The sequence below is a fragment of the Vespula pensylvanica genome, chromosome 7, assembly GCF_014466175.1.
Source record: "Vespula pensylvanica isolate Volc-1 chromosome 7, ASM1446617v1, whole genome shotgun sequence".
NCBI lineage: Eukaryota > Metazoa > Arthropoda > Insecta > Hymenoptera > Vespidae > Vespula > Vespula pensylvanica.
In genome coordinates, this window is record NC_057691.1 from 6,107,400 (window position 1) to 6,133,026 (window position 25,627).

The window sequence follows — 25,627 nt, forward strand, 5'->3', positions numbered from 1 at the left end:
TACATTTTACGCGCGTGTGTGTATGTAATAATCAAACGTGACGCAATTGTATACTCTGATCGATCGTATCTCAAAAATTGTTTTTCTCTGATTTATAAATGATGTCAAAGGAAAGAAAAAAAGAAAAGAAAAAAAAAAAACGAGTCTAAAAATTGAGATACACGTGGTACGTCACTTATAGCTCGAATACGTCAAACGGATTGTTATTTTCATTCGACAGGATATACTAGTAAAATACCATTATGCGACGGCAGATGTTAGTGCAGTCACTGGAATCAGATATCCCTTATCGAGTTTGTTACTTTTACCGTATTTACACTGAGGAAGATTTTTAAGTGCACTTACTATTAGATTATATTTCAAACTGAATACAGATTATAACCGAGATTTTTGTAATAATATTACGATTAAATTTAACATTTTCATCTTACAATACGTAATAATTTTTTTAAATCCTTCATAGAAAATAAGCATGCAATATATAATTATATTTATTTTATACGAAAACACATCTAATCGAAATTAATTTTTTTGTTTTTTCTTTTTCCAGATCGTCATCTATTACATATTCCATTCATTGTACGATAACAAAAGAAAAAAAAAAAAAAAAAAGATAAAAAGGATCGAATCGTGGGAATTATTTCGTCCATCTTGTTCTGTCGAGACGATATCGATATCGATTAATTTAATATCGATATCGAATTAAATGGATAATTGAAAATTGTCTATACGATTAGAGAAGAACGTCCTTCGATGATCCTTTATTTCGACGATGAAAGTGCATTCTGAATTTTGGTCGTTGACTATCGTACTTCCACCGGAAATCTTATCATCTTCGTTTGAGGATGCCACCGTTCCTCGGGATATCGGCTGGCCTTTCTTAAGGGTGAGTTATAACGTTACATAACACTTTTATCTCGTTTATTTATTTATCGATAAATTTGTAATAGAAAATCGATTATATCGTACTCGTACGACAATTTCTATTTAACATTGGCTAACTACTACGATCTCGCGTTATTATACATACTACATGAAGTGTGTTTATATATTTTTTTAAGTATAACTTCCAAGTATAAAATGTCTATAGTAATTAAAGTGCATAGATAAGAAACACAATTTTCTTCTAGTCGAATGTATATCGTAGTTGACTTTTATACCTTTTTATTTTTTCTTTTTCTTTTTTTAAGAAAATTTTTGTAAACGTTTCATCAGAGAGAAAGAAATTACGTAGGTCACAGTTTCGTTGAACTCGATTCACAAGCAGATACGATCGATATAGAGAGATGTATTAAATGTTGTTTTAACAATATTATTTGGACGAATGTTCGTTCTCTTCATATAATCTACATATATATAGAGTAGATCGACGAGAGCAAGAGAGAGGGAGAGGGGAGAGGAAGAGAGGGGGAAAGAGAGAAGGAGAGAGGAGGAGGGACGGTGTGACAATTATCAAATGAAAACAATTAGGTTTAACATTAGCACGATTAGTTATTTATTTATCGTTAGATCACTTCGAGTAGAGAGAAAGAACAATAACAAATATTATGACTAACAAATATTATGGCTTGGTTTGTATCGTTTTACGTCGATTCTAATTATTTCTATAATAAATATCGTATAAGAAAAAATACCAATGTACTTACGTATTTGACATATACGTAAAAAAAAAAAAAAAAATCGACGAGAGGTTAGGTAAATTCATTAAATATCACGATTGATGATACGAAAACACGAAAGATCGGTTAATGCATTCCACGTTTCCAAATTTATGTTTGTTTCTTTACTTTTTTTCTTCTTTTTATCTTTCGATTTTTTGTTCACAAACGAGTCACAAACAAACGTGTATATTCCATGTAAACGCGACAAGCTAGAAGAAGAAGAAGAAGAAGAAAATAGTAGATTTAGATATGTAGAAACGCGACGCGACTGTTCTTTCGTAAAGAGTAATATATAGAAGGTGCGCTTCAGGTGCGTAAAGTTCGGATCGATACTGCAACCGACTCCCTGGCCGTGGTGAGGAGACATGCCCCTGCGAGCAACCATTGGCTGGTTGCAAGGGATCGTGCTAAAATTAAATGACGAGCTCTCTCTCTCTCTCTCTCTCTCTCTCTCTCTCTCTCTTTCTCTCTCTCTTTCTCTCTCTTTCCTTTTGTGTCTTTCTTTCTCATTATTTTCTCTTTCTCTCCTTTTTATAATTTTTTTCTTTTTTTTTTTTCGTTTTCTTTTTCTTTTGTTTTCTTTTTTCATATATTTTATTCTCTTGCTTTTTCGAAAATCCCAATTTCTCGTTTATTCCATTGAACCGAGTTATATCATCATTTTGACGATCCCACGAATCTCTCAATACGAGGATTATACGTATTTCAAACTAATGGAAAATCTAGTTCGAATTTACTATATATCGATTATCGATATTCTCGTCCCATACGTGATCATCATTAAAGTTCCTAAATCTAACGGGATCCAATAAATTTCATTGTAATATTATGCATGTCGAAATACATACATACATACATATATCTACACGAATCGAGTACGTACGTACGTACATCGAACTTTAAAACGTATTTAATCGATATGAAAGATAAGATGAAAGGACAAAGAAATCTAGGGAATCGCACATTTTATAATATATCTAGAACAAGAGAGAGAGAGAGAGTAAGAGGTAGAGCGCGGGGAGGAGGATCGGATGGAATTTACAATTAAAAAGTAAAAGTACGGTTATTATCCTATATTTTTTTCTGGTGTTCTCTCTTTTTCTCTTCCTCTCTATCTACCTATCTATCTGTCTATCTATCTCTCTCTCTCTCTCTCTCATACACACACACACATGCACATCGATTTTCATAGAAGTAAGCAGGCGCGAAGCGTCAGGGCTGCTGATTCCGTCTCGCTGTTCGTTTCACGTAGCGGCCGTCAGAGGTCGGGCAGTTAAGTCGGCGGCGCTGTATCGTAGAGCCAATCGTAGAAGCTCTTTACCCCCTCTACTTGCTACGTTACGATCCGAGTACGATCGGGGTCGTGTGCTCTCTCGCGCGCTCGGTCGTGTGTTCATCGGCGGCGTTCGTCCCGCTTCGTCGCGCAACGAGGCCAGTGGAGGCGCAGCGGAGGGTAGAGCCGCGCACACAGTCGCGCGCGCGCGCGCGCGCCCGCGCACCCGCGCACCCATAAAAACAACCGTCACCTCGCAACCGGGGTGACGCGAAGAAGACGCGGAGGAGACGAGGACGTTAATAGGAGGAAAACGAAGAGGAGGACGCTCGCTGGCTCGCTGGCAGCTCCCTCCTTCCACCCCACGTTCCTCCCCCTACCGGTCGACGACGCACACACCATGATACCATACTCCGCGTGCTTGTCTTTTGGGAGTCGTCGCGACGCTCGCCGTTGGGTGATCCTGCACGATGAGCTTTCTCCCTACCCGGTGAGTCGGCAGCACGAGTACGCACGAGAACGCACGAGTGACCCCTCTCGTCTCCCCTATCTTTCCCCCTTCTCCTCACACTCGATTTCCCCTCGGTCCCACCCTACTCCACCCCCCACCTTTCTACCCTTTTCCAAACCCCCTCTCTTCATCGAAAGCGACACCGCAAGCGCACTATATTCTTTCACCCTTCCTCTTGCAACATCCACCCTACCACCTCCTACTGCGTACACCTCTACCCTCTACCCTATATCAAACGAAATCCGACAAAAGCGATAAATAATACTAGCACGTTCTCCTGATACTACCTACAAAGCAATTCTTTTTTACCCTTCTTTCTAAGTTCGACTATGATTAGGAACAAACGTCTGTTAACACTTGTTGCGACTAGTGGTTATCATCGACCCAACTATGAATATTATTTTCATGTATTACAGCTATTTCTCTTTTTCTTTCTCTTTCTCTCTCTCTCTCTCTCTTTCTCTTTTTCGTATGATATATTTATATATTTTTTAAATTGTCCGTTGAAAAAGTTTTAATAATTATTCAAGACTTTTGTTTTTCATTTGTTTTAAAATTAATTTTTCTCGATAATTGTTAGATATAAATGCGTTCGAAAGTATTAAAAGTTTCGTTCGTTTTATTCGCTTAATTGGTTTTATCGATCCGTTGTAGAGTAAAAAATACTTTTATGTTTAAGAGATGAAATCGAATCGTTTGGCTTGATTGTAATCGTGTTTTATTTTTCTTTTTTATAATTTTTATTTTTTGTTATAATTTTTTTTTTCTTTTTTTTAATATCGTCGATATCTGGATAGATATCGTTTGCAACTATCGGAAACCGTGCGCTGCTGTCCACTTTGCATAATCCTGTAATATACGCGCATACGTATGCGCATAGAGAGATGCAGGTTCTTACAATCGATACGCATTTTCTTACAATTCCTATCATATTGACGCGGAAGTCGTATTATTTATTTATACCAGTATGTCGCTGCATCTTCCTTAGATCGTTTATCTACGTTTCATCGTATCAAAACGATTTGTCTTATCATATGCACGAACTTCGTGACATTTGTGAATCGTGATCGATGTTTCAAAAAATAATACGATTGCAAAATTTCAATATTTTTTTCCCAATAATATTATTGATGTACAATTTAAATAGAAAGAGAGAGAGGAATCACTGATATTTTTATTATCAGATTTTTTATAAATCACTTGAAAAGTTAATTACATTCGATGATCTTGCGAGTCAATCATCGGGAACAAAAATTTTCATATTTTATAGAACAATATTATTGATGTAAAGTTTGACGAAAGACGAATAGCTTTGATATTTTTATCATTGGAGTTTTAATAAACCATTTGAAAAGTTAATTACATTCGTTTATCCTTCAAGTCAATCATCGGAACAAAAAATTTTCATGTCGCCAATCAAAGCTTTCGTGATTAATTGACTTTCGTATTAATCCAAGGTATAACTGGGTCAGAGTAATGTCAGACTAGATAGAAAGCGGTTGGTCATTTTTCTTCGTTAGAAATGGTATAAAACGTAAAAATCGTTATTCAATCAAGTTACGGGAAAATCTCGATTTAGCGTAATTGTTCAACGTAATAATTAATATCAACGTAAGGAGGGTGGAGGAATACAACATTTGTTGTCGATTAATTATACTACGTAATGTAAAATATTATACTAATTACGTTCGGTGAAAGAGGGATTATAGTAATAGAAAACATTGAAAATCACGTCGGAAGTCGATTAAACGAAGCAATTTGACGTCAATTAATAGTATTTGCGGTCGTGTCGAATTAGTTTCCTCTGTTCGAAATTGCTTGTTTGACTGGCCGAGGAGAAACGGTTAACCTAACGGATTGCTTTATAATTCGTCGTTGGAATTCTAGTCATGAAATTTCGAAGAGAGAAAGAGAAAGGAGAATGGGAAAACCTTTATAGCACGTTGAGAGCTTCGTTAACGAGGGTTCATTTGTCTCGTTTAGTTGTAACAATAACGTTCAAAGGAATTCGACGTAAGTAAGTAGTACTTTGATCGAGGCCAACTTTGATTCAATTTGTGCTATTTTACTTCAATATTTCGTTTTTCTATAGGTCATTTTAACTATTCGTAAGATAGTATCCTTTAACGTGCTTTTTTGTAAAGAAAATACTCTTTGAAAAAGGAGAAAAAAAAAAAGAAAAAAAGATCATCTATGATTGATAGATCCTTTTAACAGTCGAATGACTAAAAAAGAGCCGATTTAAATTATTTAAATAGAGAATTATTTAAGTAAATTAAAAAGTCGATTATTTTTTATATCTTTCTTTTTTTTATTTTTCTTTGTATATATATATATATATATATATATATATATATATATAAAAGTAACAAAATTTTTTTTTAATTATTTTTTTATACTCTGAAACGATGTATAATCTTTGAAACAATACGTACATGTAAAGAAAAAAGGAGAGAGAGAAAGATAATAGAGAAGTTTATAGGGAAAATATTCTCACGGTGAGAAGGACTTCGTTTTAATTTTTCCCTGAAGAGCTCTTAAGGGAGTCGACCTTCTTGTACCGATGGGTCCGAGAGGTCCATCCAGAGAAAGGGGAACGATTAAAAACGAAGCTAATAAATTGGTTTAAAGTGCTTTCAAGATGGCGCCACTGATGGTACATTGTATAAGGATGGTAGAAAGAGGTAACTAGAAGAATCTTTCCGATTTTAGAAGCGTCTCGACGACGCCGTTAAGTCTTAACGAGGTGTCTTTCTTTACGGCATCTCGTTTTTCACAAATAATATATTCATACTCTATCTCTTCATGTCTCTTTTTCTCTCTCTCTCTCTCTACTCTTTCTTTTTCGTCGATTATGCAAAACTTTTTTCTGATTTTTTTAACTGACTTCGTGAAATCGAACGAAAACTTGTCAGATCTAATTTCGAAATTTAATTCGGTTGCTAATTTATTCGAATCAATATTTTAAATAAATGTGATCAGTATATACAATAAATTACAGATACCAATTCGTGTAATATAAGTGATACAACTTTGATACAACCCTGACATTTAATTATTTATACTGATTAAAATATTCATATATAGTACTCAGCATTTATTTTACAAAATACGTATCATTTATTAATTAAGTATAAATTTATTGAACAAATAAACGTAGAGATGATTTAATTCATTGAAATTAAATTTAATTAATTCAAATAGAAATTAAAAAAAAGGAAGGAAGATAAAAAAGAAAATATTTTTTGCAAGCCAGAGGTAATAGTCGAAGTTCTTAAAAAACACATTACTCGCGATTTCCATTAAAAATATGAAGTATACATCATAAATAAAAATAACTTTTTAATATCTTGTAGTTAGCAAACCACAAATATCTGTATGTATCTCGCGTGGGAATGTAATTACCGAAAATCCATTAGGATGCAAAAGTTGTTCTTACCCTTCTCGAGTAGAAGTAGACGTGAACGCACAAACTAAACTTCGAGCGTAAACTTCTATCTAAAAGTTCTCTAACGTGACATCATGCACACATTTAAGAGAGAGGTAAGAGTTTCACTACTCTCCTATGTACCGGCGCGCGTTTGTTAAACGATTTGGTAGATTATTCTATGTGTATTAGAAAACTTTGTGAGGATTATCTTCCATCCTCGAAAAGTTACATCAAATTGAAATGAATCGTTAAATATATAACAAAAAGAAAAAAAGAAAGAAGAAGAAGAAGAAACATTTAAGTATAAAATTGTCTGGTTTTCATACATTCACAAAACTATTACGTCGTAGAGGGTGGATCAAAAGTTCTTAGACTTTTCGATATACTTTTACTATCAGCCAAAAAAAAGAAGGGAACAGAGAAAGAAAAAAAAAAAAAAAATTCGTCTAGAAAGTTTCCGAGAGAAAAATTGCTTCTTAACATCACCTAGAAACTTTGAGCCGATTTAGAAAATTTTACTCTTCTCTATACGTCCGTCAGGTATTTTCACACACACACACGCACGCGCGCGCGCACACACACACACGAAAAAATATGTATGAAGAAAAACGTCATGAAATATATACGAAGGTAGCATATATAAAGAGAAACATCACAAAAACTTTCAGAACGATTTCAATGGAAACGTCAAAAAATAAGAAGGAGAGGAAGAAAAGGGAAAGGAAAAAAAAAATAAGAAGTAAAAAAAGAAGAAAGAAATAAAATCGACGCAACGGCAAAGCTGGGAGAAAGAATCGTGTTTACTTGGTAATACCATTTTGTGCGTTAATGGGTTTCTATACATCGTCGAACTCTTTGCGAAGCTCCCCTCTCCCTTTTTCTCTCTTTCTCTCTCTCTTTCTCTCCGCAGGGGATAAAGTCGACGACTCGTATCATCGATTTCGAGCTGTACGCGGAAAGGAGCGAGAGCTCTTTTCAGCGACTCGTATAATCACGTCCTTTAGCTCGACCGCCAAAGGTGCAGCCGAATGGCCTTTTCAAGCCTCATAAACTCGGTGACGTACATTATGGGGTAGTTGCGAATCTATCTTTGTGCAATGACGCCGAGAGTCTGGATTGATCGAAGGGGAAATCGCCGATAAAGACGAGCCGTTGAATGTAAATCCATCCGTTTAATTAGTCCAAAGCCAAAGCCAAAGCCAAAGCCAAAGCCAAAGCCATATTTTATAATAATAGTAATAATAATAATAATAATAATAATAATAATAATAATAATAATAATAATAATAATAATAATAATAATAATAATGAAGAGAAGAAAAAAAATATTTTTTTAAATAATTAATAGATGATAATAATAATGTCGTATAAGGATCATCGATCGATGTCGTTGTTACTCCAATAGATTTTTTATTCTTTTTATTTATTTTTTTATCTTTTTTGAAAGAGAGAAAGAGAGAGAACGGTTCCGGAATTTCGAATCTTTCGAATGAATAATTTATTCTAGTCGATCGTATCTACTCTCTCTTTCTCTTTCTCTTTTTTTAAACATGCGCACTTTGTGCGCTTCGTGTGAAATACGCGCTGCTCCATCGCGATATAATGTTATACCCTCAGGAAAGACCATTGCATTCCCCGAGGACCTACGACGACGAACGGCCCTACCTGTTAGTAAATATTACTTAACGTTATTACCTACTCGATGTCACATCACATCGTGAGCGAATCATCGTAGAGAAAAGATCGCGTTTTATTGTCCATATTTCGTTTTCTTATGTTATTTATAATAGATCTAATAGTAACTCATTTCCTGTAAACAAGTCCACATAACTACTTATATGCTTCGTATAGATAGCCAACTAACTACCTACGTACATAAGTTCGAGCTATTTCTCTTTACTCTTATGTTCTTTCTTCTTTGTGTTAAGCTAAAAAGGTAATTTAAAAGAGTCACTATATGACTCTCAAAATCGAGAACGATGGAGGGAGTGTCTATAGTTAGTATTCTTAATATCGATAGAAGTATTTCATCGTTGACGTGGTCGTCCTCGTCATCGTCGTTGTCGTTTAGGAAGTATCTCCTTATGGAACGATTTGCAAGCGTGGCCTATTTCCAAGTGTTACTCGCGAATCGAGAGAAAGGTTAATGAGGCTAAGAAAGAAGACGAGAGATAGCGATAAAGAGAGAGAGAGAGAGAGAGAGAGATAGATAGATAGATAGATAGATAGATAGATACAGAGAGAGAGAGAGAGAGAGAGAAGCAACGACGTAGAGGAAACGCTCAAGTGGTCGAAGAGGTTGGGACCACACGGAGAGGAAATGTTGAAGAGAGAGAGAGAGAGAGAGAGAGAGAGAGAGAGAGAGAGAGAGAGAGAGAGTCGCTATAGAGAGTATCGTGGGATGGAAAAGAGCGAGAGGGGAAGAGAGAGAAGCGTGTTCGATCGAGCCTCGTTCGGTCTCTCCCTTTCCTCTATCCTTTCCCCGGTCCCGTCCTCGCCACTCTTTCTCGCTTCAGCCCCTCGATGTACAAGTTCCACGTTTGTGTATAATACCAAGCTCTAGAATCAATATGGGCTCTGAGGCACGGTCGTTTGAAAATTACGCTTCGCATAAACCAAAAGAGGAAGACAAGTTCGTACGACGAGGACGATCTATCTATCTATCTATCTATCTATCTATCTATCTATCTATCTTCCTCTCTCTCTCTCTCTCTCTCTCTCTGTCTTTCCCTCCCCCTCTTCCTCTTTCTCTTTCTCTCTTGAGTATCATAGCGGTAACTTTCTCTAATAAGCGTCGATAAGTCTTCTTTACCTAATTAGTACCACGCCAATTAACGCATCGTCTCATGTAAGCTTCGGAAATTTTGCACAGCTAATACCGTGTTACATCCTCCTTCCTCCAACCCTTCATCGTTCACCTTTCTTGCCTGCCTACCCACTCACCCTATCATCTTTCATATAAGCTCCTATTCGTCGAGAGAAAAAACGTTTGTTTGTCGCGAAATTTCACTCTGATGTATTATAATGTGTATGTATGTAACGCTTCCTTGTTTGCTTGCATGCTTGCTTGCTTGCTTGCTCACTTGCTTGCTTACGTTAGACTTCCGGTTGGAAGAATTTGTCTCCTGTGTGACACGGAGTTACGTGACTATTCTCTGTCGTCATCGTCATTCGTTTCCACATTTCTCGTTGATCGTTAAACCGTTAACGTGAAAAATAACAAGGGGAGAGATAACGAAAGCTTGAGTGACAGACAAACGACGATGACGACAACGACAACAACGACGACAACGACGACAAAGGTTTTTATCTATAAGGTTAAGACCTCAGGTCAGGTGTTTTAGTAGATTCATAGGGTTAGATCGCATTTAACAGTAGGGGTCTTTCGCATAGGGCTCGATGAATCCCGGGCTTCCAGGAGAGCCTGAAAGCCAATGGAGTCCTGGTGCGCCCGCGCAATTCCCAGTTCACGTCCATAGTCGGGGAGTAAAACCCTCCCTTCCTGCGCGCATTCTCTCGCAACCAGCGTTCTCCCTAGCCCACCCACTTACCTGCTACGATCCATCCTCGATCGGCGAAGAACCGAGCTACCTCCCCTATGGCTTTCGTCCGATTATATACCCCATATATATATATATATTTATAGTAATAATACCTACTATACCTACTCTATTATCCCTCTTAACAATATTTTTAAATATCCTGCTATAACGAATATCGAAAATATTTAAGCGACTTCTCTTAGACGGAGCTAATCGTCTTATTCTTCTTCTTTTTCTTCTTTACATTCATTTCGATTTTTGTTCGTCCGTGAAATATATCCATCTCCCTTAACCATATTCTATCGTTAGCGATAGAGATTTAGTTAGCCTTTTTGTCAGATAAACTTCTTCTCGATTATCGTCAAGTCAAATTACATCTCCTCGATCTTTGAGAAACGAATTGGATTTCCAGTATAAATGCGTTTCTCTATCCTTGTCACGTGTAATAAAAAAAGAAAGAAAAAGAAGAAAAAACAAAGAGAAAGAGAGAGAGGAAAAGATAAAAGGGAGAGAGCAAAAGGGAGAAGATGGATGAGACGGAACAAAAGAAGAAAATCATGGGAGTTTGGACGACGAGAATGATAGATAAAAGGAGGGTGGAAGTAGACGGAATCGTTAGATAGCAACCATGACTGGAAAGAGCGACTGACAACGGAGGGATTCCTGCAATCGCGAGGTCGATGCCCGAAAAACAGTTGCCTTGTTTTACTCAAACCAGAAAAAGAGAGGAAGAGAGAAAGAGAAAGGAAGAAAGAGAGAGAAAGAAAGGGATTGCAATGTTTCTCAAATGGACACGTTACTTGCTACACTTCTACACTTTACTTGCTACACTTCCGTCATCTCTTATATCTTTTTTCACCCCACGATATTCTCTCACGCGATGAATTATTTTTCTCATTACCTTTTAATGTTTTTGATTATGGAGCGCAGTAAGTAACTTGTCTCCTCCTGTCTTACCGCCCCACCTCTATTAATAGCTAGAAGCAATTTAAGTCAAGGTATATTTCTTCGGATTATATTATTTCCAACAATATTTTGTCATTAATCTTATACGAGAGGTATATCGCTGTCGTACTTTTTTTTCTCTCTTATATTTCTTTCCTCCTTCCTCTTCGGAAAATGCGAGAAAATGGATGAGATTGATGCAGTTTTACATCTCGTAGAGTTACTCGTAAACTTAGTACAAGTAAATATATACAAGATGAAAAAGTAATGACGGACAATCAACGATTCCCTGAAAAGTGATATCATTTATCGTGGTCTTTTTTGCAGTGATTCTATGAGCTCGTTGCAAGTGTATCCAGTTCTCGAACCAACTGCTGGAATACATTACCGCATATGATACGTTTAGAATGTATACATATAATAGAGCAGAAAAAAAAACATTCCTTTTGCAGAGAGGAAGATGATATCGTTGCTCTAATGTAAAGACGGATCGTTTTTCTTTTTTGTGCATATACTCTTTCATAAACATTTATCTCTCGATAGAATTGAAATAATTTTCTGCAATATCCACGGACAAGATGGATCGAAGGAATATTTGAATTTCCATAGATAGTGGCATTTAATTCACAAGACAAGCAATTTCGTGCAAGATACGCATGGGAGTCCGTTAGGTTGTCGTTAGGCGTGTATACATAAATACCGTATATATACTTATGTATATATATACTTTGTACATCGTCTCGGTCAAGTACACGTATAGAATACGGAAAGGAATATGCATCGATCCTCTCTACATTTTCTCTTTTCTTACTTCCCATATCCCTCTTATCAATCTTCTTTTTTGTTGATCCCTGTACACTGGACTCACGCAGGGGAAACGTGAAGGAAAGGTGTGACATGCTTGAAAAGAGAAAGAAAGAAAGAGAAAGAAAGAGAGAGAGAGAGAGAGAGAGAGAGAGAGAGAGAGAGAGAGAGAGTATTGTACAGGTCGCAACCCCGAGACAAACACTCTCGCGACGAGAGTCCGTCGCGTATTGAAAAGTTCCCTGCGTGGTGTTGCGGATGTATCGTGTAAGAAGCGAGCGAGAGTAATGTGGTGGGGGGCGAGGGAGTACAACCGGGAAGCGTGGTCGAGCGTCCGAAGGCGACCGAAGTCGAACGGCGGAAGTGGCCGAGCGTAGCCGACGGCGAGCGTCGACCGAGTCTCGGCGGCTGGACGCTTTGGTACGGGCTCAGTGTGTGCATAGCGGCCGGCCGGCCGACGTGCGTTGTCGTCGACGGGGGTGGCGTTGCGCTACCGAACCAATTTCTTATTTTTCATTCTCTCTCTCTCTCTTTTTCTCTCATACACACACATATACGTACGCACACACACACACACACATACAGAGAAAAAGAGACACACACTCTCTTTATCCACTTTAATTTCCTTCCTATTTCCACACGTCCGTCGCACGGTTTCCGTCCCTCACGGTGCGTTCGTTTTTGGCGACGCTGTCATATATCCTTTTTTTCTCTCTGTCAATCATCATCGTCATCGTCGTTGTCGTCGTCGTCGGGAAGGAAACGTGTGCGCGATCGGGGCCAACGCAAGAAGGCGTCGTCGTGGCAGCGTTCCTTTCGTTTCTAACGTCCCCGGCGTCGTCCCTAGCGACGACGACGGCGGCGACGGTGACGTCGCGAGGAGGCCCAATAGGCCCCTCGTCGATATCGTTGAGAAAGGCGAAAAGCCAAGGATGGAGAAGCTCGCCGAGCTTCTAGGCTCGCCTTGGACACCATCCGAACGCGTACTGTGCGCCGTACTCTGCGCGGGCGTTACCCCATCGTTGTCGTCGTTGTTATCGTCGACGTCGACATCGACGTCGTCGTCGTCGTCGTCGTCGTCGTCGTCGTCGTCGTTGTCGTCGTCGTCGTCGTCGTCGTCGTCGTTGTCGTTGTCGTTGTCGTCGTCATCCTCGTCATCGTCGTCGTTATCGTCGTCCTTCTCGCGTAGAGGATATCACTCGTCTCAGCGCCACGAGTGGCAGGCTCTCCTCCGAACGGAGAAGGTACACCCTCGCGCTTCCTTTTTCAGTACTCTACTGGCTTGAGCTGGAGAGAGGTCGTCGATCGTACGCGCATCTCTAACCACGATTTATCGAACCAGTGCACGCAGATTACGGTCCTCCTTTCACTTCTTCGTTTCCTTAATCGCTTGCCTAGCTCGTTGCAGCTATGCTCGGAAATGGTTAGATTACTTTTTTTTTCTTTTTCGGGTTTCTTTTTTTTTTCTTTTTTTTTCTTTTTTTTTTTTTTCTTTTTAATACTCACGCGTCTCGATACTCGAACAACCATCGAGTAATATAAACATAATCGCTCTTTAACTGCGTTAATATACGAGTTTTTTCGCGAATTCTTCGCTCGACGTTTTACGAGTTACTATCACGACTCCGTCACGATATTGATAATTTTTTCATTTCTTCGGTATTAATGACGAAAAACAACAATGATAACCTGATTTCGGTTTCCTACGATCCTGTCAACTCTCTCATTTATTTTTCTTTCTTTCGATATATTAAAGTCTACATAGTGTTTCGCGTAACGTCATTGTATTATAAAATATACGATACCAATAAGATTCATCTTTTGTTGATTAAAGAACTAGGATATTCCGATACGACTTAACTAACTTTCTTATTTTCTAATACGCGCGCCTTACCTTTCGAGCATCGTAATGACGTTGCGTAAACGAAGACTTCCCTTTTTAAATTATTTCGACCTTCTTTCTGCATACGTCGGAGACCTAACACGTGCGCAACATATTTAATATGCTTCGGAATTTCGATCTTCACTTTACCCTTTGAAATTATAAACGGATCGAGACGAATATTTTAACGAATGTTTTATTTATGTACATATATATGTATATATATATATGTATACACACTTAGACATTAGATTATTATATTCTCTTATAACGTTTATTTTGAATAGACTCGGAAGAAGGAAAAAATCAGTGTCGGATGATCGGCAATTGACATAATATATTCGAGAGAGAGAGAGAGAGAGAAAAAAAAAGAGATAGAAACAGAGAGAGAATGAAAGACAGAGACAGAATCTACGAATGTCATTAAGCAACACTATCCCGTATATAACTACGTTCATATATTGAATAAACTTCGATAAATAATACGTCTTGTATTTATAAAGTTCTTAGTTTACTATCGTAGTAAATCTTAGCTGGCGCAAAGTCACTCGCGTTGTTATCGATGATATATTTTCGAAAAAAAAAGAAAACAAATAAGCAAAGGAGGGAGAGAGAGAGAGAGAGAGAGAGAGAGGAGAGAAAAAAAGAGAGAGTAAGACTTACGACGTTATTTTCTTATATTTCCTCATTGTCGTCGGTTTTTTTTTTATTTTTTTATTATAATTTTTTTCTTTTTTTTCATATATATATATATACGTGTGTGTATATATATATATTTTTTTATAAACTATACACGGGAAACAATATATTACTGATAATGAAGATTGAAAAATGGTATCGATTCGATAAACCTTGTGCATCGTTTGTCATAAACACACTCGTACGAAACTTGCTACTGCATATATATATATATATATATATATATATATGTATGTATGTATGTATGTATATGCTTCCATGTAGTCATGACACTTATGTTTTTTCTTTCGCTGACCAATGACAATATAATCTTCTGACAGTCATTTATACGTTTAACGATGGATGAATAAGACCCGCGTAAATATGAAAACAATCGATTATTTAAATATCGGTTTTGAATAAAATAACACGCTTTATCTTCGAAACAGGCTTTGTATAACAGCATTTTCAAATAGCATTTTTCTAATACTTCATTACGACTTATAATTTTCTTTTTCTTTTTTCTCTCTCTCTCTTTCTTTCTTTCTTTCTCCCTCACCCTTCTCTCCAATCTCTTTTTTTGCCTCGAAAAAGTTTTACAAACGTTGAAACATCGAGAAATACTTTCGACAATTTTCTAATTACTTCTTATTCCATCTCCTCCCATTCCTACCTTCGCTACACCCGAGAACAAAAGTTCAACGTAAAAACGAGGTCGAAGGGAACAAAGACTGCGGCCCTTTTTCTCCTAATTTCTTTTCCATTTCTTTTTTCTTTTCATTTTATTTATTTCTTTTTCTTTTTCTTTTTTAAATATTTTTTTCTACCCTCGCTACTAACCCAGAATTTTTGCGTTGCATTCCGTTCTTTATCTATCTTATCGCAGAGGATAAAAAAGAAAGAAAAAAGGAAGAAAAGAAAGAAAGAAAGTAAAAGAAAGAAAGAAAAAAAGAGAGAGAGAGAGAGAGAGTTTTCCTGTTTATTCGTCATATCGAAACGTTCGTCAGAAAAGTATCGCAATGATGTACGCATATATATACATATATATATGTATATGAATACATAAATACGAGACTTTATAAGAAAAGTGTGCATACATATAATAACGTTATCAAAAGAAAATCGTGAAGACGTTTGACGCGTGCCATCTTTCCTTTCTATGTTTCTTTGTACTTTGCTTACCAATATACTTACGAGATATACTTACGAGATATACTTACGTTTGAACGCATAGCTAAGTTACAACATATCACATATACATACATATATCTATGTATGTATGTATGCGTATGTGCGTATGCGTAACATATACCACGTATATACATGCGATAGCTCTAAAGACGAGAGTAAAATATCGAAAGAGATAATAAAAGACTTCTTCATTTATTTCTCTGGACGGTATATCGGGTGATCGATTTTCTCTCTGACTCTTTCTCTCTATCTTTATCTCTCTCTCTATCTTAACTCTTTCTCTCTCTTGGTCCATTTCCGGCGCGCGCTGTCTACTTTATTAATTCCATATATAACGCAGTTAGCGAATAAATCGTTGATGTGGTACGATCTAAGTACTTCTCTCTTTCTCTCCCCTTCTTACGAACCCATTCAAATATTATTGAAAATCAAAGGTATCTGGAAACGTTAGGTCTTTAGACGTCAAGAAACCAGCCGTGCGAGTGCGAGAATAAGAATATATTCTATATTCTTTCGTTCGGATCGATCGACGTTTATACATACATACATACATACATACATACATACATACATACATACATATATATACATATACATATATATATATATACTTACATATATAGTTCAGCAAGCATTAACGTTCGATAAAGAGATAAGACGGACATAGATAGTCGAATGGTGCATGTGGATGGTGCATGGATTTCTCTTCTTGAGATCGTTGCCGTGTGATATGGAAGCGTGAGAAGATACATATACGAGATATACGAACGTACATAAAAAAAAGAGAGAGAGAGAGAGAAAGAAAGAAAGAGTGACAAAGAAAGAAAAAGAAAGGAGAAGAAAGCAGAAGAGAAAAAAAGGATTGTTTTATTTGGGGGTTGCATAGTTATCACCGTAGTTATCAAAGACTTCGGACGGACATTTTGGTTGATGTTGTGGTTGGCGCGGTGAATTCACGAACGTTCCTAAAGGGGAAAAAAGAAAGAAAAAGAAGAAGAAGAATAAAAAGAAGAATTAGAAGAAAAAGATAAAGAAAAAGAGAAAAAAAAGGACGAAGAAGAGGAAGAAGAAGAAGAAGAAGAAGAAGAAAAAGAGATATATATGTAGAAGGCCCAAAACTGGCGTCCCAGACTCGCGAGGCGGGCTCCCGCTCGGCAGCTTCCCGCTCCGGTTCACGTTCCGGTTCACGTTCCGCATCGCGTAGCTCCGGTTCGCGACATCCCGGAAGCGGGACGAAAACTCGCCGACGTACTACACCACCTTATTCTTCCTCAGCGACGATAACTACGACGACAACGACAACGACGACGACGACGACGACGACGACGACGACGACGACGAAAACGGCTCGGAGCAATGGCGGCTCCCTGTCAAGCAGAGGAAGCGCTAACGGAACGCAATGCGGTCTTTGCGCGGTCGTTGCTGCACTTTTTCGAAGGGCGATGTGTATCGCCGGTAGTAGACGAGGTTCTGGCGAATCTTGTTACCAAGAACTCGCTACCGATCTTCATCAAGAATTATGTTCTTCCTCGACGAAAACAACGACGACGACGGCAACAACAACGACCGCTACTACTACGTCGACAACGACGAGTACGAGTACGACAAAAAGCAAAACGACCAGAACAACGGCTGTTACAACAGCCAGCATCACGGCAAAAGCTATTACTACTACTACAACTACTACTACTACTACCACTACTAACACCACCACCGCCGCCACCGCCGCCGTCGCTGCCGCCGCCGCCGCCACCGCCGTCGCTGCTACTACGATTGCTACGTCTTCTACGACGCATCCTTGTCATCCTCGACGACGAAGCTCGCCGACGGAGACGGCATGTATCGTCAAGGTCGACGAGATCGTCGCCTGTGTTAAGGAGGCCGTGCAAGCGCATGAGGTGAGGACGATGATTATCCGCGACATTGCGTTCTCTCTCTCTATATATGTATATATATATATATTGTTTTCTTTCTTTCTTTCTTTCTCTTTTCCTATATATTTATCTCTATCTTGCTTCGTTCATTTCCCCCGATATTCATTTACCATTACCGACACTCATTTTTGCATGGATCATATAGACTCCAATCTCGAAACATGCAAGTACTTACTTACGTATAAACGTTCACTTCCCTATTATCTCAATACCCAATATCTACTTGGAGTCTTCCTCTCTTTCTCTCTCTCTCTATCTGTCTGTCTGTCTGTCTGTCTCTATCTCTCTCTCTCTCTCTCTCTCTCTCTCCCCTATCCTCTTCTCTTCTCTTCTCTTATATCTTTCCTCTCTAGTTCGAAAGGATTCGATCAACGGTTTCGACGAGGACGGCCTATCCACCGTTGACCCTGAAATATTTTCGAGTCGTTTTCAAACCGGCTTATATTATATTATTGTGCAAATTGAATCTATTTTAAAAGGCTAAGGCTTCTGCAGGTGCCAGCACAAATTGACGGGAACTTTCTCTCTCTCTCTCTCTCTCTCTCTCTCTCTCTCTCTCTCTCTCTCTCTCTCTCTCTCTCTCTCTCTCTTTCTCTCTTAACTCTGTTTCTTCGTAGATCGTCTAATCGAGTTTAATTTGGTAACATGGCAACCAGACGTATAGTAGGAACGGAATATCTATATATCGATCACCTGTCTCTCTCTCTTCTCATTTGATCGTCAGAAATTTGAAATGAAATCAATCGAAGAAACTTATTTAATAAAGGAAAGAGGAGAAGGAAGGGTGGTAGTAAGGGTGAGGGAGATGAAGAGCTTGGAAATGAGGGGAACGATTTCACGTAGATTTCTGGTATCGCACGCAACTCGAGATAACGAAATAGTACATATGGCTTTTTATGGATACCCTACTAACGTTGTTTCTCCGATTCGGAGTGTGTATAAAACGAGTCGTTGATGTTGACGAGAAAAGATGGAGAAGAGAAAAGAAGATATCGGTGGATGCATTTCTAAAAACTTTATTTCTACCGTCGACTCGGTCAAACTCGATCGAGTGGGAAGTATTGAGAAAATAAGAAAAACCGTGCTTGGATCTTCCCACGTATCTATGTTCAAGGTATCATTGTATATACATCGGTCAAAGTTCTTTCAAATATAATCGAGTCTCGTTACCTAGTTAGACGAAGTTTCATAACTATAGTATTTTCACGATAGATTTAACATTAGATGTATATGGTATGTATACACACACACACACACACATATATTATATATAAGTTTGACGTGATTCAGAAAGTATCGTATTACTTTTGTACGAGACACGACTTCATATTTAAAGAAACATCCAACTGTAACGTAATCGATTCGTCGTCGGACGGGCTGCCGTCGGCACTTTCGAGGACTTATTTTTCTTTACGTGACGTGCTTTGCGGATGTGCCGCATTCTCGGGGGTCGGAGGGAGATGGGTAAAAGTGGGCGTAGGTGGGCGGAGGTGGGGTTTGCGGAGAGACGGGGAAGGGGGTAGTTTCTCGAACGACGCCAAGATGCACGGATTAATCGAGCCTCCGCTTTCAAAATATCCTGAGAAATTCGTACGTGCTCCGAAATCTCGATGACTTTTTCTGATTCGATCGATACTCATGCCAGTAGAACAAAGAAAGAAATAACAAAGGAAAGAAAAAATGAAAATGGAAATGAAAAATATTTAAAATTTGTAAACTCGATGATCGAATAATGAGTCGTTTTTTAAAATCATTAAAAATAAAAATAAAAAAGAAGGAAAAAAAAAAGGTCAGAGTAGAATGCGCGTTATTACTTAGGCGAATAATATACTACACGTATTACGTTATAGTAACAAAAAAAAAAAAAAAGGGAAAAAAAAAAGAAAAAAGTAGTCTTCTTAGCGAAGAGACTATAAATATATAAGCAATTAGCAGGATGGTTTAAAGGGGGACGAGTGTACTGAGGGGAGAGAAGATGCAAGCGCGTGAGAGTTTATTGCACCGAAGCATTGAAAGCTAAACGGGGAGGGACATAAAAGGGAGGTGGATGAGGTGGTGAAGGAGGAGGAGGAGGAGGAGAAGGTGCGCGGTAAGGTCTGACAGGTGAATAGATTTACAGCGCAATTAAGAATCGATCGGACATTGTCGCCGACTTTCATTGGAGCGTTCCCTCAACACATATGCCTATATATATACCTACATACATACATGTATAATTATAGATGTATGTATATATATATATATATGCATGTATATATATACTCACAAATATATACATATATACTGCATTTACACACTACGGTCGTATTACTACTCGATGAGACATAAACAGTGCGATAAGAGCTTCCCCGATTGGCGGCTACGAGCTAACACAGAGTTCGAAAGTCTTCGAACGTCGATCCATGCAGTTGTTCCTGTCTTTTCGTTATCGTTCGCACGCGCTCGGTTATTATCGGGCGTTAACGCGCGACATTCGAGTTTTTAAGCGGAGCGTTTTTCTCTCTTTCTTTTTTCTTTTCCCCTTTTTTCTTTCTTTCTTTCTTTTTTTTTATTTATTTATTTTCGTTTTTTTTTTTTTTTTGTTTAATTGCTTTGCTCTACTCGTTCACTTCTTCTTTTTTCTTCCTTTCTTTTGTTCTTCCTTTGTTTCTTTCTTCTTTCTCATATCATATTCATTCGAAATCATTGGCCCTGACCCCGTTAACAGTACAACGGGAGGCGAAACAATCTCCATTAGAATTTCCCCCCCTTTTTTTTTTTGTCGTTCACAATGAAATGAGAACGCTTTATTGAAAAAAGAAAGAAAAAAGGGGAAAAAAGGTCGTCATGCTTGCTTAAACGACTTAAGAAACTCACTCGCGACTAACATAACGCAAGACGTACGTCTTGGAATGCGAATGTAGTCTTCGAATACGAATGTGGCTGAAGGCAAATGAAAGAAAGAGAAAGAGAGGGAGAAACAGACAGACAAACAGACAGACAGACAGACAGACAGACAGACAGACAGACAGAGAGAGAGAGACAGAGAGAGAGAGAGAGAGAGAGAGAGAGAGAGAGAGAGAGAGAGAGAGAGAGAGAGAGAGAGATTCAGTCTCCTAATTCTCGAATTGTAAACCTAATAATAAGCGACTCTACGAGCGACACACTATATATTTATGCATATATCTGTATGTATATTAGTATACATACATACATACATACATACATACACACACATATATCTCACGAGAGACATGTTGGTAAAGAAGACTAATGTTCGACATTAACGCGAGGCGTCTCTTGAAATTGTCGAAAAGGGCGCATGTTGGCAGCGAATATTTGCGATCATTGAGACCCTCGCATATATAGGGAGAAAGAGAGAGATAAAGAGGGGAGATAGATATACACATACATATACAAACGCGTCACGAATATATACTTTATTCCCGCGTTCTTGGACGTTATATCGTAAAGTTTTCGTCTTAAAGCACGTACGACATACTTAAATACACGTAACCATTTTAAACCATTTTAAATCGAACGAGCCCGCGCAAACGTGTACAACAACGTATTCTTTTATATATATATATATATATTGTTGTATATACATATATATATATATATATATTGTTTGTTTTTTTCCTATCTGTTTTACATTATCATTTCATAGAAATAAATAGATACCGGATCGGTTAAATAAAACAAAAATATGTACATTGCGAATTTCTTCTCTTTTTTTTCTTTTTCTTTCTTTCTTTCTTTCTTTCTTTCTTTTATGTATTGAAAAAATGGCCTCGAGAATACGAGGTCTCTTTACAATCGTATTCTCTATTCGTCGTCGACGAGTTTGCATAACGAGTAATTGTTAGCGGCACTTAACCTTAAGTCCGGCACTATCAATTTGTCTTAGCACTGTAATTACTACTCTAACGTTCACGTCGATGAATTGCCCGATCGAGCTACTCTCTTACGCGAACGCTCCATGTTTCTGTCACATTTCACGACTCGATACATTTATCAGAATGCGTATCTATTTATCTATCTATCTATCTATCTATCTATTTATATATATATATATATATATGTACGTAACGATATCTATCTATTTTCTACAAGGAATATACATAGATACTATATTTTCCGGTAAAGAGAATAATATTATTCTACTTTATTCGCCGCTGTCAGGTACAAAGATAGATTCGCGTAGATTTTCTTGAAATAGCCGAGAGGAAATTATGGTGGCGGGAGGGCTTGACACAAACTTAAACGCCGTTTCATGATTTTCAGAACGAATCTATTTCGATTAAATAATTTAATTGAAACGATCACGAACACGTTATCACGACCGGGAACAGGTGATAACGTCTCTTAATTGAAATAAAAGATTCGACGATTATGTATTTCTAATTGCTGGAACGATTATAAATGATTTTCTAAATTGTTTGACTTACTTTAAAAAAGAAAAAAAAAAAGAGAGAGAAAAAAGAATAACAAGAACAACAGAATTTCCATTTTATATCCTCGTCTTTAATTAAAATAAAGAGAGAGAGAGAGAGAGAGAGAGAGAGAGAAGAGGAAGAGAGAGAAAAAAGAAAAAAGAATGCATTTACAAGCGTATTTAGAAATAATTTGAACATAAGTTGAGCAAAAATTCAACCGTGTTTTTTTCAAATTATTGCAAGAGTGATATCGTTCAACGCACCCATACCTTGCGTAAATCTTTTGCGGTGTAATGCTTAAAAAAAAAAAACATTAAAAAAGAAGATAAAAATAATAAAAGGAAATGATAAAAAAAAAAGAAACTACGACCAGCACAATAAAAAAGACCGTTCCCTAGCCTGGTGACGAGAGCGACGAGTCGTTCGTGATTAACGCGTCGCAATTATTACTACATGCATAATAACATAAATATATTCAAAGCGTGCGTATTTGCGTAAACTCTCTCCCTCTCTCTCTCTCTCTCTCTCTTTCTCTCTCTCTCTCTCTCTCCCTCTCTCTCTCTCTTTCTTTTTTCTTACGTGAGACATACACGCTAGATTAATAATTAAATTACGTTATATTTAAACCAATCCAATATGATAGAATCCAATAGATATTCGAAACGTATTCATGCACGTGTCGGAAAATCTATAGTGATTTTTTTAAGAACGTTATAACACGTGTGCGTTACACATGGCGAATGTATTTAATGAAGTTTCTTAGCCTTGTCTCATTGCAAAATAAAACACATCTGGTATGCGCGATACATACATTCTCGTCCTCTAATCGAGAGAAATAAATATCTATATATACATATGTATATATATATTTGTGTATGTATATATATATATATATATATATATATATATATATATATACATAAAACAACGAGCACGTATATATTTTGTTTCTCAATCGGCGACGACGACACATCGAATACATAACAAAATATATGAAATAAACAATGTCTCTTCTTTCTACGTGATACATATCGATCAAATCTCGATTCTAGAAACGAATCAAAAAATATTAGATGCGATTTTTTTTTAATTATATTACGTGATATATGTATTCTTTTATAAACGTTTCAACGTATATCTAGAAAAACGTGATAGAAGAAATTGTTGCAGCGCGTAACATTTTTCTATCAATCACTCTTACAAGATAGCGTTATAATGAATATTTTATGTACATACACTGATACGACAAATCTCGTATGTAGAAAGAAAAAAACACTAGATGTAAAAAGATTCAGAATAGTGAAGAAAATCTTACCGGATATGTATAACTAACTATCAACTATTTTACTTCGTTACTTTTGACAGGAGAGGAAAAAACGAAAAGAACAAAAAAAAAAAAGGAGGAAAAGAAAAAGAAAAAAAAAGAAAAAAGACGATAAAGAAAACTTGATACAGAGGAAAAATCACCGATCGTAAATCCTTCGATGTATTTATATACATATGTATGACAGATACCTACATATGTACGTGTATCAAAACATTTCTCTGTCGCACGATAATATTTGACTGGATGCAAAATATCCTGGATTTATTCCTTTTTTCTTCTTCTTCTTTTTTTTTCTATATTTCCTATCTCGATGCATACAAACTCGGTGCTATACTAAATTGATCATCTCTCCAACTGGGACGCATCCCTACCCCTACTCTTCGCCTCTATCCAACCAATCACCCAACCTCCCCAAACCTACCCGCGGGTTTAAAACGGGGTCGGATCTGGGAAAGCTCTTTTCTCTCGTACGATATTCCAGGATGGAAGAAGACGTGAAAGAAGTATAAGAAGAGAAAAATATAGAAAAAGAAATGGAGGAAGAGAGAGAGAGAGAGACAGACAGACAGAGAGAGAGAGAAAGAAAGAGAGAGAGACAGAGAGAGAGAGAGAGAGAGAGAGAAAGAATGAGAATGGATCGTGTCTCCGATGACACCGATCGGAAGAGAGAAAGGTCGAGATGGGGATGCGCTGCTGTCTCTTTTCTTCGATCGCAGATAAAGTTGAAGAAGAGGGTAGCTCGTTTCCTCCCCCTCTTCCCCCTCTCTCTCTCTCTCTCTTACCACTTTTTCCTCTTCTCCCTGTGGTAACCGTTCGCTGGTACATGCGCAGAAATAGGGAAAGAGGGTGAGTCGACCTGAATTCCATGACACGTGAGGCGAGACTCCGTGACGTCACGGGATCCTAACTCACCCTCCAACGTCTCGAAGCATTCGGGGGCCGCGAAAACTCGGCACGGACCGAATCTAAGTACGAGGGGGAAAGAAAGAAGAATTACGAAGAGACAGAGAGAGAGAGAGAGAGAGAGAGAGAGAGGAAGGGAGGGTAGGAGAGGGAGAGAGGACAAGTCGAAAACGGGGCCGAGCCTCTCAAAAGCTTCCTCGCAATCGCGTTAAGTAGCTCAGACTATCGTGTCATGACGAACTGGAACTGGGCTGAGTAGAGCGAGATGTTAAGGCTGGAGATGTTAAAAACTCGAGACGAAAAGTTAACTATCGATTTTTTCCACCCTTTTTTTTCTTTTTATCTATCTTTTTTATTACTCCCATCCTTCTCTCTCTCTCTCTCTCTCTCTCTCTCTCTCTCTCTCTCTCTCTCTCTCTCTCTCTCGACTATTCATAACGTTATCCTTTTCGTTCTCTCTGCAGACCGATCGAATGCAATCGAACATAGATAATCGTAGGTATATATACGTATCTAGGTATATATGTATCTATATATCTATGTAGATACCTACATATGTAACATCATCGACTCTTACCATACGTATTGCCAGTACCAATACCATCAAGGTTGAGTTTTATCAGTGCGAAATAGTGACATGTTAAATCCCGTCGATATCACTGTCTACCGTTGCTAATATACGTTCGACGATTATACATACATATATATATATATACATACATATATATGTACATCATACAGATTATACAAACATACGCACGACGAATGTCGATAAGTCGAGTAGATTCTCATATTTCCTTTTTTTTTCGTTCTTGCTCTCTCTCTCTCTCTCTTTCTCTCTCTTTTTGTTCTCAGATAATACGAGCTATATATGTACGTACGTGAATTTCGTAGTGCGGAAGATAATCGTGAAAAAAATCAAAGGAAAGAAAAATGTCGGGTTTCAAATCGTATCGAAGGAGTTAAAATTTTCGTCGAAGGTTTCCTTTCGGTTCGTTTAACTATCGTATCGATATGAGAAATATAAATCGATTTGTATATTTGAAAAAAAAAGATAACGATCGATCGATTAGGAGCTTAGCTTATTCGAAAAGAGATTACGCATGCAAATGTTATCCACATGGTGGT

General features: G+C 37.7%; 1 protein-coding gene across 13 annotated transcripts in view; it reads left to right on the forward strand.

Moving 5' to 3' along the window:
• LOC122630355 overlaps positions 1-25,627 on the forward strand; it is a 41,035-nt gene that overhangs the window by 373 nt on the left and 15,035 nt on the right. For 2 of the 13 annotated variants that reach the window (XM_043814776.1, XM_043814777.1), the window contains exons 1-2: positions 12,607-13,410; positions 16,541-17,815. In XM_043814776.1, the coding sequence (XP_043670711.1) occupies positions 17,360-17,815 (456 nt within the window). In that variant the 5' untranslated portion in view covers positions 12,607-13,410; positions 16,541-17,359. Of the gene's footprint in view, positions 1-550; positions 887-2,837; positions 3,425-12,561; positions 12,587-12,606; positions 13,590-16,540; positions 17,816-25,627 lie in introns of those variants that run through there. The other 11 variants (XM_043814770.1, XM_043814769.1, XM_043814771.1 and 8 more) reach the window with 11 other exon arrangements.